Source organism: Rhineura floridana, chromosome 4 (assembly GCF_030035675.1).
Source record: "Rhineura floridana isolate rRhiFlo1 chromosome 4, rRhiFlo1.hap2, whole genome shotgun sequence".
NCBI classification, from domain to species: Eukaryota; Metazoa; Chordata; class Lepidosauria; order Squamata; family Rhineuridae; genus Rhineura; species Rhineura floridana.
Window position 1 is genome coordinate 4,518,456 of NC_084483.1, and position 17,353 is coordinate 4,535,808.

The 17,353-nt window shown below is 42.4% G+C and overlaps 1 protein-coding gene and 1 non-coding gene across 7 annotated transcripts in view; one reads left to right on the top strand and one right to left on the bottom strand.

The window, feature by feature from the left end:
- EHBP1 (EH domain binding protein 1) overlaps positions 1-17,353 on the bottom strand; it is a 400,871-nt gene that overhangs the window by 344,053 nt on the left and 39,465 nt on the right. For all 6 annotated transcript variants that reach the window (XM_061622278.1, XM_061622277.1, XM_061622276.1 and 3 more), the window contains exon 3: positions 5,545-5,602. In XM_061622278.1, coding sequence (XP_061478262.1) covers positions 5,545-5,602 — 58 coding nt within the window. The remainder of the gene's footprint in view (positions 1-5,544; positions 5,603-17,353) is intronic.
- Positions 1,136-1,242, top strand: LOC133384736 (U6 spliceosomal RNA). Its single transcript, XR_009762668.1, has one exon. It is a non-coding gene; the product is annotated as a U6 spliceosomal RNA (small nuclear RNA).

Sequence of the window (17,353 nt, forward strand, 5' to 3'; positions counted from 1 at the left end):
AAACCAAAAGCCTACCTAAATTTTCATTTCTGTAGACCAACATCTTTTAGTTTCTGCAGACCAACTTGCAAGCCACAAGCCAAAAAAGCTAGCTCACTATTTTGCAACTTTCAACTGGCCCCCCAAAAGTTATAACACTACTGATGCTATCAGAGCTGGCACCAGGCATGCCGGGGCCATTGGGCACCAGTCTGCCAAGGGCCCCAGCACCACACACCTCACCTACCTATCTACCTACCTTTCCCTTGATGAATGCTGCCCACACTGTGTGCGCATGTGTGCCATCAACCAAGATGGCGGCCTAGGCTTCCCTAAGGGCCTGGTGCCTCTGCCGCCATCTTGGTTGATGGCACTCATGACTGCTGTGCACGTACATCCCGGCCATCAACCAAGATGGTGGCAGGGGCATCAGCCCCTTAGGAAAATCTCAGCCGCCATCTTGGTTGATGGCAGGCTTGTGCCTGCAGCGCAACCAGCATTTACGTCAAGGGAGAGGTAGGTGGGGCATTGCGGGCCTGCATGGCAGTACAGGGGGTGCCTGGGAGCTCCCTCTCACGATTGGCAACAGGGTCAGGAGCCAACGATGCCACAGATCACAGAAGGGAGCACTACCCACCCACCCTAACGAGGGCCCCTTCAGGGGCCCTCGGCCAGGGCCCAACCTGGCTGCCCTCTGGCACCGGCCCTGGCTGCTAAACAATTTATAAAACTTTTTATATGATCTCAGCATCAGCAAATGAGTAGTATATTTTGTATACTTTGGCATAGACTGAAGGGAAGGATTTGGGGTACAAATATATCTAGGGGATTCTGTAGAAGCATCTTGGCCTCCCTCTCTACACTACAGAAAAGGTAGAGAAACTCTTCCATGTTTACCATCTTTCCTATCAACATTCTAGCATATTTAGAGATCTGCCTCTATTGACCAACGTTTACTAAATGTTTTAACTGTCCAGTTATGTACTACTCCTTGCAGATAACCAAGTCATATTGTAGTCTTAACAAAAAGATAAGAGAAATATTTAAACACCTACTCATGTTGTGACTGGAAATAAGATCCCATCTACCATCTATTGCCCCAACTTGCTAAACAATCTTGTATTGAAGTAACACCCAGTTACTAATAGAGTATTCTGTGCTCACTTCGGCAGCACATACACTAAAATTGGAACGATACAGTGAAGATTGGCATGACCCCCGAGCAAGGATGAGACACAAATTCGTGAAGCATTCCGTATTTTTTTTTTATCACCCAATAGTTTATTGGATATTTCTGCTAAAATATATGCACAACATCTTTTAGATAAATTAGAACTTTGAGTAGAAGAAGAACACATTTTATCCCCAATGCAGGCTGGTTTTCATAAGGGCTATAGCACAATTGATCAGTGCTTTGATTTGAACTATTTTATCCAAAAATAAGTACATAATGCATCAAAGAAATTATATGTCACATTTGTAGATTTATCATCTGCCTTTGACTCAATAGACAGACAGCGTTTATGGGGGAAATTTAGATACCAGCTCATTAGATGCCTACTGGGAGGAAAGGTGAGATATAAATTTAATAAATAAATAATAAACAGATCGATGCTTGTTATTCCTTACATAACAGCTTTATTCTAATATTAAGATTCGAGTTGGTAGGGCAGGCACTCTCTCGGACTCAATCCCCACCTTAAGGGGTTGTCAAACAAGGTTGCATTTTGGTACTGCTTCTATTCAACAGTTATATAAATGATATTAACCCTTGACCCTGCTTTTTTCCCTCTGGCCAATGGGAAACAGAAGATCCCAGTTCTGCTTTATGCAGACGATATGGCCTTCATCTCTCTAACGCATGTGGGCCTGAGAAGATTGCTTACCAAATTTGGAACTTATTATAAGCAAGAAGGACTACTTATTAATTATAGTAAGACCAAAGTTGTGGTTTTTTGCTAAGAGGCATGAGCAGCATAAACGGACTCTGGATGGGCACAGTATAGAACAATGTAGCTCATTTAAATACATAGGGCTCCAGTTGTCCGAAAACACCTTGTGGCTTATCTACCTTGAGGCAATTACGTCCTCAGCTGCTTGTTTACTGGAGCCTATAAAGACGCTTCATTATACTGAACGTTATTGTGCAATAGAACCAATGCTAAAGGTTTTTGTGGCCAAGATTGTGTCTCATCTTTTATACAGAGGAGCAATTTGGGGTGAGCACTAGAGACGAACTGGATATAATCCAATATAAATGCTTGTGCTTGCTCCTGGCGGTAGCACATAGTACACCTGGTGCATTATTAAGGAGTGAAGTAGGTCTCCTCTCTCTAAAAGCATGTATACATAAATCTATCATACTGTATTGGAAAAAGCTATCAACAATGCCAGAACACCATTTAGCAACATCCTGCTTTCTGGAACTACAGTACCGAGAAGGCTGGGTACAGTCCTGCAGATGCCTGATGGTGAGTTACTCGATTTCTTCAACTATGACAACGCAGGATGCATCCAGACATAAGATCCGGGACTTAGTTTTCAGCAAAGTTGCTCAAAAAAGTTCTGAATATTTAAAGAATTGTAAGTTTGCTATTTGGTATGCCAAAATCAAATCAAATCAAATCATGAAAGGGCCACTTATTTGTGGGAGTTAACTTATTTCCCTGTAAGGCATGCTTTCACTCAACTCAGATTTCAGCTGATGCCCACAGAGTACCTGGCTGGTAGATATACAAAAACACCATCAAAAGATTGCCTGTGTATATGTGGATCAGGGCAAATTGAAGGTATAGAGCATTATATCTTATACTGCCCACTATACAACTCATCGAGGGCCAAGTTTATCCTTCTTTTTCAGACTTCTTTAGAAAGCCAACCAGATAAGTGGCTGCTGGCAGATACAGATAAATTTGTAATTTATAGGGTAACCTTGTTTGCATTAGCCGCAAGGAAAATCAGAACAGTCTTTCTGAATTACACCAGTGTTAAAAGCTAAGGGAAGCTCAGTTGGCTCTTAATTTAAAGAAATGTAGTAAATTACTATTTCTCCTATTCATAATTTTAGGGTTATATCCATGTTTTATTGGATTGAATTTTAATGTTTTATAAACATGTCCTTTTGTATGTCTCTTCATATTGTAATGGCCATTGGCTAAAAACAATAACAATAAAGAATTCAATAGGATAGAGAGTATTCCACATGTGCAAAATGAAGAAAATCTTACAGATGTTTCCAGGAGAGGTAAAACATTATTCATAACCTTAGGGCCAAAGAAACTGGAGAGGAAAAGGAGCATTTTGTAGGCAACCACACAAAAGGTCATCTTTATTGCCTTCTACTTCAAGGTAGCCAAAATGGAGCTTTCCAGAAGTTGATGGATTACAAACTGTTATTATCCCTGACCACTGGCCATGCTGGCTAGGGCTGGTGGGAGTTTTGGTCCAACAACATATGGAGGCCATCACATTAGCTACTCTGTTTATAATGGGAAACAGAAACAGGGAGGATCCAAGTTAAACTTTTGGAAAATACACTTGTTTATCAAAAGTGAGATATACACAATCTGATTCTATGATGTTTCTATGATACAGATTTATTCTGTTAAATTCTCTCTGATTTTCTGTCCATCAGGTATAATACTGAAATGTTCTCTCTCTCTCTCTTTTCCATAATTCCATTCTCATAAAAAGTGAATATAAGAAAGCCAAGGACACAGGTTGCCAAAGAGATATGTAATTCTTGGTAAACAAATATCCTAATACAAAAGAATTTGACATTTGATTTGCTTCCAAGAATGCAATTAGAAGAAACTAATAACACACATAATGATTTGTATTACCAGCAGGATGACTAAAGGTCTTAGGAATGTTTACTGATTTATAGTCCTAGAGACAAACATTTCAAATCAAGTAGAATCACGTTACTTTTAAAAAAAAGTTGTACTGTATGCCCGGAACATGGTGGTAGATATATTTCTACAGTTTGTAGCATTTAAGAAATGATCTTTAAATGGCCCAAATTAAAAGCTCCTTAAACTGGCATGCCACTGCAGGAGGATTATTCTGGCTCTTTTAGAAAGTCAACCACTTAAAACAACATCATTATCAATATATGGATCTGCCTAAATGAGGCAGGTACATCCAAGGATGGAATCTGATGTCTGCAAACCATTTTCAACCCATAGTAGGTCTAACCATGAGGAGAGACGGATATATTTGGCTTTCAAGTGTAATGCTGGAATCAAGGAATGGCAAGACCAGCTTCACAGCTATCTGAAAATCTAGGATAGCTGGGAGGATAATATTGCTGAACATATAATGTGGCTAGACTATTAACAGCAGAATAAGAATGGGAATGCACTTTAAAAGATACATTTTATAAAAGCAATGCAATGTTGAGTGGTAGCTTAATATTTTTATGTACATCAGATTTATTCCTGTGTTTCCTGATCTATCAGTTATGTGTGGGCAGAATCCTGCTTATGTATATGGATTTCCTTAGCTGGATTGTGGGTATTAAGTGCTTACATAAATTAAACTAAATTTAATTTACTTTTAACCAAACCCTTCAGAGAAAATCAACAAATTAAAATTATTTCCCCATGCTTGGAAACACACATCAGTAAAGAACAACACAACAGACTTAACAAAGGATAACAGCACATATAATAATATGGAAATATAGTAATGAAGGAGCTAACACAAAAGGTGTTGAAATGCCTTTTTTCCCTTAATATTTTTTATCAGTTTGCTCATTTTGTTCCTTATAGCACAGTAGCTACTCTTTTATGTTACTACACATATTATCATGGTTATTATTCATTAACAGCCACAATATTAGCTGGGAGCCCTTGGAAGCAGAGGAAGTTTTGCAGTAATCCATCAGCAATGAACAACTAAATCAGATGGCAATCCTTTAAATGTATAAATAATTTGAGAATAAAACATTTCTTCTTAGGAAAGGGGATGAGATCAACATGCTGGGCGAGGGCCATTTTTTCCAGAAACCAATTCTTCAAAGAATAAAAATATATTACTACGGCCATTTACTATATTCTTATATTAGCATTTTAGATAAGAAGCCCCTTGTCTGTCACTGGAACTCACATTCCAGAATAAGGTGGTCTAGCAGCTAGGGAGTGATGGTAGTGACTAGGTGTTGGGCTAGGTCCAGGAAGAATCAGATTAAAGTATTTGCATAGCCATAACACTCACTGGATGACATTGGGCACTCAGTCTCCCACCCTAATCCATCTCTTTACTCTGTCTGAGAACAAATGGATGGTGGGAAGGACCATGCTCCTTGGAGGAAATGCAGGATAAAATCTAACAAATCAATGAAGTAATTAGAAGTATCAATCACTGATGATCTTAAAAAATTACAGATGCTGAGCTTATTATACTGTATGAATTGATGCAACTTTAATAACTAATTAAGAGTCTAACAGTAGAGCACAGAGAATAGCTTAGGCTTATTTGTAAAAATCAGTTATCTTTTTCTTGTCTTAAGGCAAAACCATTATTAACTAGCTTATTTCATTTCCTTTATTTAACTAAACTAACCTTAGAAGACTTCCTTCGACTTCTTCTTGTCCAAACCACTACCAATTTATCAGGTTGCCTGTTGGGAAGGGAAAAAAGACCATTAATGTTTCTCTCTCTCTCTCTCTCTCTCTCTGTGTATGTGTGTATATATATATATATATATATATATATATATATATATATATATATATATATATATATATATATATATATATATATATATAATGATCAAATATAACTGTAACCAAAAAAATGGTGCTTTCCTTTTATGAAAGAAAGTGTCCATGATCCATCGGTTATCTGCTCATATCAACTCCTTCAGCCTATTTTTCAAAACTATCCAGTTTACAAGATAGCAGGTTTTCCAGTCCAACTATCTTCATATACACATACAAGCATTCCGTAAAACGCATTGATGGATTGACTCCACACCAGTTGCCACTAGCATTTTATTTGGAGGACACAGAGGCATGTGGAACAATTTGATATAATATCAGATGGGCCCAGTTCTCATGCAATGTTAAACAGTGTTTAATGAACACTTTATCATCATCATCATCAGATTTATATCCCGTCCCTCCTCCCAGCAAGAGCCCAGGGCGGCAAACAAAAGCACTAAAGACATTAAGACATCATAAAAACAAACTTTAAAACACATTAAAACAAAACATCTTCCAAAATGTTACTTTAAAAAAGCTATGAAAACATTTTCTAAGATTAAAAACATTTTAAAAAAGAAAGTTTAAGAACACATTAAAAAGCAATTCCAACACAGACACAGACTGGGATAGGTCTCTACTTAAAAGGCTTGTTGAAAGAGGAAGGTCTTCAATAGGCGCCAAAAAGATAACAGAGATGGCGCCTGTCTAATCCTTAAGGGGAGGGACTTTGTTCTTTCCCCATTTGTGACTGTGCTACATGGGAGGAAATAAGCCACAGACTGTCTTGTTGTTGCTTGCAAACCTGGCTCGTGGTTTGTTTCCTCCAAACAAACCACGAGAGGTATATCTAGAAAAAACTCTGGGTGCTTCCAGAATATCACTATTTTCAGGCGGAATAAAATCATATACCAGAAAATTGAGTCTGTGCAATTAAAGCTGATTTGGAGCTCTTGCAAAACAAACTTCCCCCAAAGATTGGATTTTTTGCAATAAGGAAAGTGACATGAAAATGCACTGGAAAATGTGGGATAACACTAAGCTAATCTCCCCACAAACAAATCAGGATGAACGCTTATTAAATTGCCAACACTATCTAATGTCTCTGCAAACAAAGCAGGATGAATGCTCAATGAATAGGTCATCTGGAAGTGACCTTTGGCTTCAACTCTTGGCTTGCTTAGGAAGAAATAGTGTGCACTGGTTTGCACATAACGACAAGCAAGACCCTAGTTTATTCCTCCTTTTTTCCTCCCTCATGTGGCAGTCAGTAGCAGCGTAGAAACAAAGCATTCATGTTCATTAAACCATAGTTTATTTTAAACTATGATTTAATGTTACATGTGAACCAACTCATGTTATCAATTAACTTTTAAACTTCTATATCCCCATGACAGTCTAGGTGTTGAAGCAACTGCAGCTGATATGGGAAATACAGTTGGCACTCTTCTAAAATGTTTGAATTCTTAAAAAAATTGTGTGCAGATTTGGAAGTTTGGGGAAAGCAACATAAGAATATGTGAAACTGACTTATCTCAAACTATTGTCCCATCTAACTCAGTATTGACCCTCCATTATTTTATTTATTTGTTTATTTATTAGATTTATATCCTGCCCTTCCTCCCAGTAGGAGCCCAGGGTAGCAAACAAAAGCACAAAAAACACTCTAAAACATCATAAAAACAGACATTAAAATGTATTACAACGAAACATCTTTACAAACATAAAAACAAAAACATCTTTAAAAACATTTTTAAAAAAATCTTTAAAAACAATTCCAACACAGACGCAGACTAGGATAAGGTCTCTACTTAAAAGGCTTGTTGAAAGCGGAAGGTCTTCAATAGGCACCAAAAAGATTGCGACCCCCTTTGGTGTTGCCCTTTCAGTGGCAACCCCGCTGCCCAAGGGCAGCCAGGCTTTTATGTCCCCTGACCCAGCCAGGAGCTGATGCAAGAGGCCGCAAGATTAACACCAGCCTCTCTCTGGATTCAGAGTCAGGCAGGGGGTCCCAGTCCTTGCAGCACTTACCAGGGACTTCAGCTGTCTCAGGAGACAGCAACCCAGAGGAGCGAGCAAGCAAGCAAGCAAGCACCCAGATGCTCAGGTACTCACTCCCAGGGTAGGTCTTCTCCAGTCCCCCAGTGCTGCAGCTGTTCCCTAATGCAATATTTTTTTTATGTTCCAACACTCTAAATAAAAAGATAATAGCTAATGTTCTGAGGCATTTCCAGATGAATGTTTAGTGTGGGATTGGTAGTCCTCATGCATTCAAGTTTTTCGCAGAGCCCACACAACATCATTGGCCTCAAAAAGCCATCCCATATCACCCCACTCCCATTTAACCCAGATTTATGCTTTCCACAGAAATTGGTAAACTTAAAAAACTTGCTGGACTGTTTGGCACATGGACACATGTGGTGAAGGAGACAGGTCCTGTAGGCTAAGCTACGTGTTAAGCTTTCCCTTTTATTTATTTCAGGTGGTTGGGGGATCCTTACTAGCAATGCTGTGTGCAGGAAGGGGAGGGGTCTCTCTTCCTTCCCCAGTGCAAATGGAACTCAAGTTTTCCCCTACACCTTCTTGAAGCAAGATTCCAGAGCTCAGCCCTACTGAGTTCTGGCTCAAATTAAGCCCTACACACACCTTAGCATTTCTTAGAGCAAGAGGTGCTATACTCCTAAGAGGAAAGGCTGGCACTGTTTCTGAATATACAGAGGGGAAATGGCTATTTGCAGTAGTTAAAGACTATTTGAAATGGACTGCCTTCAAGCCGATTCCAACTTATGGCGACCCTAAGCGGTATTCAGAGGTGGTTTACCATTGCCTTCCTCTGAGGTTGAGAGGCAGCGACTGGCTCAAGGTCACCCAGTGAGCTTCATGGCTGTGTGGGGATTCAAACCCTGGTCTCCCAGGTCATAGTCCAACACCTTAACCACTACATCACTCTTGGACATATATATTCACAGGTATTGAAAACCACCAGATCATCCTAGTTACATAACCATATTTCTAGGACTTACTCAAATTAAAAAAATTATTATAGATTTCATCAAGCATGCAGAGACAAAACATACATTTGTTCTACTTGTAAAAGTGTTCTATCTTCGTAGACAGGAATAGCAAACAGCTGCCATTTTTACACACCTGTGCAAGTAGCTGCTCACAGTGCCCCTTCAGTGTTGTAAAGGTGCACCTGAGTCAAACTGAACAAACTAGTACCATAATTTTCCAGATGAAAAATAGGACCCCTTACACAGTTTCCAGCAGAGGAATTATTATTACTATTTATTGGTTTTCTTCCCTTCACCATAAGGTCCCAGGCCAGGTTACAACAATACAATAATATAATTGTTTAACTGATTTTAATATTGTTAAGAATAAGTTGTTTCTTGACCCTTCGAGCCAACAACATCATTATTCTGTTACTCAAGGGGAATTAGAAACTCTCAGGTCAAGCCTTTCATTTACACGACTAATTCACATACGCTTAAACTCAATTGGATATCTCGTAACTTCACAGCTCATAACTGGGTGCTTTGCAGTGGAATGTGTGAAAAGCTGCTGAAATATGTGAATTGTCTCCAGTACTGCAACTGAGTGTGTTGTAGATGCGATACAGTATACTTTTTTCAGGTGTTCAAGAACATAAGGCCAAAGAATTAATATTTCACCAGAGTACCAGAGAAACGCTGTCAAGCATGTAATCCATTATGCCCATTGGTAGGTTTGCTTTCAGAAAAGCAAAAAAGGAGGCAATTCTCAAAATGATATTTAAGCATAATAGGGAACTTCAACAAAATAATAAATTGCCCAGTGCTTTTCAGTGGAAACCTTCAATTTGTTGAGTTATTCCAGTGTTCTCGTGAGAGATGTTGCCTCACAAGTAAACAAAATGAATTCTTGTGCCCCTGAATGTCTCCACCAGAATACTTTGGGAAACTTACTGTTTCATTAAAATTTCCCTATTATTGTCAGTACCATTTGGAGCTTTAGCTTTTTGTTGTTGCTTTCTGCTGCTCCCTTTCTCCCCTCTTGGTTTGCTTTCAGGACTTCCTGCAATATATTTAAAGAACAGCCTCTTTCTGGTTTCATGCACAAAATGTAAAATGCCTGGAATTTATTTGTTTAAAGTATTTCTATACGACCCTACATTTTGAGTTTCCAGGTAGGATAAAAAGGAGAAAGCACCTGAATACAGTAACATATTTAAAAAGAAGATACAAAAATACATTTTAAAAGTTATAAGTACAGCTTTGCTTGGTGCCAAAAGGATAGCAACACTGGCAGCCAGACAGGCCACTCTAGGGAGAAAGATTAAGATGGTCCGCCCCTGGAGCCTAATGGAATCCACATGATTCCTGAATGCCCTGGGAGAGTTCCCAGTAGATAGAGCAGGTGACCCTGTTAAAGCCCTTGTCACACTGTGGAACAGCGAAAGACGTCCCGCTGTTGACACGGTTGCCCCCGAGCGCCCTCTCCGGCATTGTGGAGCCCGGTTTGCACCTGGCACACCAGCGACCTAAGGGCAATGAAACAGGCTGGATGACGACTAGAGCTCAAGTAGCAAAAGATGTGCTGTGAGGCTGATCGGGCACAAGTAAACCATCATAACCGTGCCTACTGTGTGGTGGTGAGGGAGGCGAAGAAGGCCTACTTCTCTGCCTCCATCGCATCCTCAAGTAGCCTTCCAGTGGAGCTTTTCCATATTGTCAGGAGTCTGTTGACATCAACTCCAGGAAATGGAGTTTTAGACCCTTCGGAGGCCCACTCTGAATTGTTTGCAAGGCACTTTGAGGGTAAAGTTGCTCGCCTCCGTAGCAGTCTTGATGCCCCATCCACATCTACTGTAGTCCCCAATGAGGTGTCCAGTGCAACGTCTGCTGCAAATTCTTGGGAAAGGTTTCAGTTGATGTGGCCTGATGACGTAGCCAAGGTGCTTGCAATGATGCAGCCAGCAACGTGTCCTCTCAACCCTTACCCTTCTTGGCTTATTAAAGCTTGCTGAGGGGGTTTGACCAAGTGGATCCAGAGTGTGGATTTTTAGGGAAGGTGATTGAGAGGGTTGTGGTGCAGCACTTGCAAGTATTCTTGGATGAAATAGATTATCTTGACCCGTCCCAGTCTGGGTTCAGGTCTTGTTATGGGACTGAATCGGCCTTGGTCTCCCTGATGGATGACCTTTATCAGAAGAAGGACAGGGGGAATGAGACCCTGTTATTCTTTCTTGATCTCTCAGCGGCTTTTGATACCATTTTTGATACCATTGACCATGTAGTTTGTAGTTTAAAAAAGTAACTTTTCCAAGCTCCGGATTCATGTGGTGGTGATGAAATGCCTTGTGCTACCATTTTACTACAGTAAATTTGTTATTACTAGTTAATATACATTCGCCATTTATGAAGGAGTCGGAGTCGGACAGTAGAAAAATGGAGGAGTCGGAGTCGAAGGCCTGGCATACCGACTCCACAGCCCTGCTGTCCAAGCAGGGTGTCATCACAGAAAAGGCTGTTTTTCTAGCCATCACTCCCTCACTTTACCTCAGATGGTGGGAGCACCTAGAGGACAGTCTCCAAAGGTGACCTCAATACATGAGCAGCTTTGCCCACAGCAGGCATTTCTTCAGGTACTCTTCATTTTAAGCATCATAGGGTTTTAAAAGGTAATTTTATCAAGTTAAGATAACGTTACCTCTTTCCTTTTCTTTCCTGTTTCTTTTAAGCAGCTGGCATACTATACAGGTAGGCTTAGGCAGGGAAGAAGCAGGCTAGTAGCTTCTTTCCGGTATGTTAGAAATAGGACATGTTCCAAGAGGGTAGAAACATTTTTTTTGGTAAAGTATATATATTAATTGCACAAAGTGTAGTGTAGCCATTCCATCTCTCCCAGGCCTGACTCAAAAGATAGATCCAATTAAACTCCAGCCACCATTCCTAAGCAGAATTAAACATAACATTTTATAACAATAAAATAAAATCTCTTTTAATTCAGGCAAACTCTCACTTCATTACACGCAGCCTGTCTTAACATTCTCCTTCTGTTTGCTAAAATAAATGCTTCAGAGAAGAAATAAAGTCGGTGTATGGAACTTTGGCACCTAATTGCATTTTCTTTACTGTTTGATTTGGGTTGAATTAATTACTACACTCTGCTAAATTGCTCTTGTGAAGCAAGCATAAGAGAGTATAATTAACAAGAGAGGCAACAATGTTTTAGCACAATAGTGGGCAGATGCACCTATTGAAGGATAAAAATAATTACTTGAGGAACAAAGTCAGAGTACTTTTGAGATAAGATTTTATATTGTGTCACTGGTTCATTGCTGCGCTTTTCAGAATCACATGCTGAGTTTTCACTGAGAAACTCTTTTTTAACCAAGCTTAGATTTTCTTTCAAGTGTCTTAAAATCCTTTGAAAACTTACTACCTCTATATTCTGCTGTAGTTTGAAATTATTGTTTTTTTTAAGAAAATAGTAACATATCTCATTTTTCAGGGGAAGCATTGCCCCCTCAGTAAAATCCTGGTTCTGCAAATGTTAGCAGTAAAATGTGAATGCCACTAAATTTCAGCTCCCCATGTTTAGTCAACTTTTTTAGTGATGTCCCTCAAGACACCACAGTGTGCTACTTACTATGGATCATTATTTGTAATTATGATGACAATCACCTACAGTTGTCAGGGGTACACGATTTATTTGCTTCACAGTCTCCACTTACCATGACTTTAAATCCAGCTCTACGAAATGCATTGCTATGCTAGCAGTTGCTGGTTTCTTTAGTAATTCTAGCATTCAGTCTCCAGTATTGGACTCTCAGTAACCATACATTTTCAAAAGGGAGGAAAAAGAAATAGTATTCAATATATCCATTAGGCCTCTCCAGGTATCCACCCTGGACATGAGCAGGCAAAACTGTATTAGAAGACAGATACCCTCCACACTCCTGACATTTACACAGTGGTCTGATGACAGCTTGCAAACTCATTTGTCTGAATGCACTTACAAGTCTCCGGGAGCCCTGATAAGTTCAGTGGCGTCACTAGCGGGGTGCGGGGAGTGCAGACCGCACCCGGGTGACACCATGGGGGGGGTGACACTCAGAGCCGCCCTGTTGTGGGGCAGGGAGCCCGCGCCGTTGCCCGGCAAAGCAGCCAAGAAGTGCTCCAGGTCGGCGTCGGAGCAGCCAACTCCTCCTCGGAGGCAGACAGGTGGGTGGGCGAGACCAGGAGCAGCGTCAGCGGGGCGAGGGAGGCACACCGGCATTCCCAGGACTGCTTCTCTGGCTGGGTGCCCCCCGGCGTGCACCCTCCCAGGGGCATGGGTGGCTGGCCTTGTGCGCGCGCTCAGCAGAACATTTGGGGGCTCGCCAAGGAGTTAGCGCACCGGGTGACACCAACCAGTCAGTTGATAAGGCAGGTTTTCTGGTCGTGAGAAGGCTTGTAAGTGCATTCAAGCAAATGTACCTACAAGCTCTCTTCAGACCTTAAGCCTAAGCACCCAAAAGTGAGGAGGAACTGGTTATACTCAGTGACAATGGTTATTGCTGACATGTACACAGTGGAGGTCATTAGGTCAAATGGGTCACTGCTCCACCAACCTCAGTCTGCCCTCAGCAAGCCCCCATCAACTTTCCTTCTTATTTGCAAGCAGCCCAGAGGGGTGGCACTGGCTTCAGCCTCCTCAACAGGGAGGAAGACTGAGACAAAATTAGAATTAGTTGGCCCCCTCTGTTGTTGACTCTGGCTCTGCCTACTGTTGGTCTCCCTACTGTCTGCCTTTCTCGTCCTAATGGGCACCAGCCAGAGCTTGGAAAAGTTACATTTTTAAACTACAACTCCCATCAGCCCCAGCCAGCATGGCCACTGGATTGGGCCGATGGGAGTTGTAGTTCAAAAAAGTAACTTTTCCAAGCTCTGGCACCAGCCACCACTGCATATACATAGACGTGTCGTTCTACATACTTTTCAGGTTGAACACCTATTGCCTATCTCGAACAAACAAAATGAGCAGAGACACTTTTTACTATACCTCTTTCACTAATAGAAAACATGGATAATAAGTTGTCCTGCCCAAAGTCAAGGGATTCAGACTCAGACTTGGCTGTGGCTTTTTCTCTTTTTCTTAAAGCAATAGATACATCCAAAGCTGTTTGCCTCATTAACCTAACTTCTCTTTCTAGGAACTCAGCTCTGCTGTAGCTCTAACTAAGCATGACTTTGCGAATCTAAGACATTGACTCAGCAACTGGGTCCCCCCCCCTGAGTCCGCTTCAGTAGGCTTTGATCATGCACGCAAACAAAGACTTTGCCTCAGTTCAGTCTGTTGAACTTCCCACTTCAAGTGCCTCCAAATGTGGGTCAAAGGTGATTTGATGGGGGGCTAACTGTCAGTTTGGGCATGGAAACTGGCAGCACTCGGCTGGGAAATGTCTGACATGCAAAGTTGAGTCTTTGGCGATGACAGCATGTCCAGTTGGAGAGTGTCAGAAGGGCCAGGTGGAGCTTCCACAGGGGGATCAGGAGCTGAGCAGGCTGAGCTGTCAAAGACGGGGACTGGGGCACCCAGTGAGTCTACCCCACTGTCTGCCCCCTCCCTGGGTTCCCAGTCCAAGTCCTCATCCTCTGTTTCACCCTCATCTATCAGCCCCCTCCCTACATGGCTCATGACACGTTTTCCTTTGAGAATCAGGCAGGCCCGTGATAAAGTCCAGAGTCAGCATGCATCACAGTTCTTCGGGTGTGGGGAGCGTCTCCAGCACTGCAGCTGGCCACCCTGGGGTATGTTTAGCTGTCATGCATGCGGGACAGGACTGTACATATCTTTCCACATCATGCTTGACACTTGGCCACAGAATTCCCATGTGACTGCCTGTAAAGTTTTAAACACCCCAAAATGCCCTGCAATTGAGGAGTGGTGGCACTGACAAAGGACCTGGGCTCAGACCTCCCCTGGAGTCACACAAAGGGACTCATAGAGGTAGAATATTCCCCCCATCTGAGAGGAGCTTGGCACTCCAGTTCTCACACCCTCACCTGAGTGAAAAGGTCTTGCTCTTGAGCATGACGTAGTTCCTTGACCCATGGATCTGGACAGGCAGCCGCCCCCATTTTCTCCAGTGGTGCAATGAAATGTAGTGAAGACATAGGTTGGTCTTCTTTATACCGTGGCTTGCAGGATAAGGCGTCAGCCCAGCGGTTCTGCACCTGTGGAATTGTAGTTAATGTGGAAGTGGAACCTAGCGAAGAACTGGGCCCGCCGCACCTGTCACTCATTTAATTTGGGGGGTGTCTGGAGGCTCTCTTAAGTTCCGATGGTCGGTGCGGACCTCCTCTTCATGCTGAGCTCCATCCAGGAAGTGCCGCCAGATCTCAAACGCATCGAAGATAGCTAGTAACTCCTTCTCCCAGACCGTGTAGTTTCTTTCTGCACTAGTCAGCTTTTGAGAGGAGTAAGTGCAGGGTCATAAGCCCACCCACCCCTTTTGGTCTGGTTGTAGTAACACCGCTCCAATGGCTACATCTGATGCATCAGTCTCCACCACAAAAGGGTGTTGGGGGTCTTCATGCTAGAGTATCAGCTCTGAGAACAGCAGGTATAGATCCTCGAATGCCTGTTGAGCCGCTTCGGTCCATCGGAAGCGGCCAGGTCCCTTTAGACAGTCATTGAGTGGGGCTGTCAAGGTGGAGAAGGCTGCGATGAAACGTCAATAATAATTGGCAAACCCCAGAAAGCGCTGCTGGTCTTTCTTGGTTTGGGGGGGCAGGAAAGCACACAGCACACCTTCTCCAGATCCCTTTTGACTCTTGTGGGGGTGATACGGCAATCCAGAAAGTCAGGGTGGTCAAGTCAAAACCACACTTCTCCAACATGGCATAAAGGTGATGCTCTCAGTCTCTGCAGCACCGCCCACACATGTGACTCATGCTGCTCTGGGGAGTCACAGTAAATAAGGGTGTCATCTAAAAAACTATCATAAAGTGGTCCAGGTACTCCCGAAAGATGTCATTCATGAAATTTTGGAAGACAGCTGGGGCATTCGATAGCTCGAACGGCATAACCAAATACTCAAAGTAGCCATACCGGGTCTTGAAGGCAGTTTTCCACTCATCCCCCTCTTTGATTCTGACAAGATCAGTGTAGATCTAGCTTAGGTCTAGCTTGGTATAGATCTTGGCTGTACGGAGACGCTCCAGCATCTCACTGATGAGAGGCAAGGGGTAGCTGTTGGGGTTGGTGATCTTGTAAAGCTCCCTATCATGACTAGGGTGCAGCTCCCCGCTTTTCTTCTTGACAAACAGCAGCAGGCCCCAGCTGGTGACTTGGATGGTCAAATGAACCCTCTCTGCAAGTTGGTGTCTAAGAACTCCCTCCACGCTGCCAGCTCTAGCTCTGACAGGGAATAAATGTGCCCTGAGGGGATGCTAGCCCCCAGGACCAAGTCTATAGAGCAGTGGTAAGGACGATGGGGGGGACACAGCTGGTCAGCTTCCTTTTTTCAAAAACATCCTGAAAGTCTTTGTTAGGCAAGTAGGTCTCCTGGGGAGGGGAGGTGGCAGCCAGCATTCCTGGGACAGCCATCTCTAGAGGCTGGCAATGCTGCTCACAGTAATCCAATTGGAAGGTCACCAGAGCCTTTTCCCAAGAGATGACAGGATTGTGCTGGGCCAGCCATGTCATTCCCAGTACCACCAGGAATTGAGGCAAATCAGCTAGATAGAACGACATATTTTCCACGTATCCCAGTATCTCCACTCTCAGCTCTGCTATGGCTTGAGTTACCGCCCCAATGGCAGAAGCCGCTCATCAATGGTTTCCACAATAGCGGAGTCTCAAGTTTAATGATTGGCACGCTGTGCCTTTTGGTGAACCTCAAGTCCATAAAGTTGCTGCATGTGCCTGAGGGTTTCTGGGCCTCTGAAATTTCTGGGCCTCTAAGCAATACCTAGACTGCATTACAAATGTAGAAAACTGTAGTTTTTTCCTGTTTATCTGAAAATCTCATAAATTGAGTAAGTATATACCTTTCAGCAGTACCAAAAGCCTTTTTTTCTGTTGTGTGTAAGAGTCAAACAAGTTTAAATTTTTCTGGGCTGTTGATGATGGCACTGTTTGGAAACCTTTCCAATATGAAGCTCTAATCCAATACTTGCTTTTCTGGGAGTAAAGCTGCAATGCTAATCCCAAATACCCAGAGTAAACCCCATTGAATTCAATAGGACTTACTTTTGAGTAGACATGGTTAGGATTGTGCTGTAAATTAATGTGACTTTTGAGTGAACATCGCAAAGATTGTGCTTGTCTTGTAAATCTTTCTTTCCCTATCCAATCCTATTTTTAAGGCAATTAGGCATTTGTATACCACCCCATAGCCGAAGATTTACAAAGAATCCTGGGAAGTGTAGTTTCCTCCTCACAGTAAGAGTTCCCACCACCCTTAACAAACTAAGTTCCCATGATTATGTGGTGGGACTCATCTGTTCAAGCCACCAAATTTTTAATGGGATGATGTTAAGCAGCAATCGCTTGACATAGGACAAGCAATCAAGATACTCTAAGAGTAACCTTTCAAAATGATAACTGTAGCAACATGAGGTTAGCATGAGATGTTGGTTCAGTGATGGCAGAGTTGTGCTTCCCTTCTAACAACCAGAATGAGCAATGGGGAAACA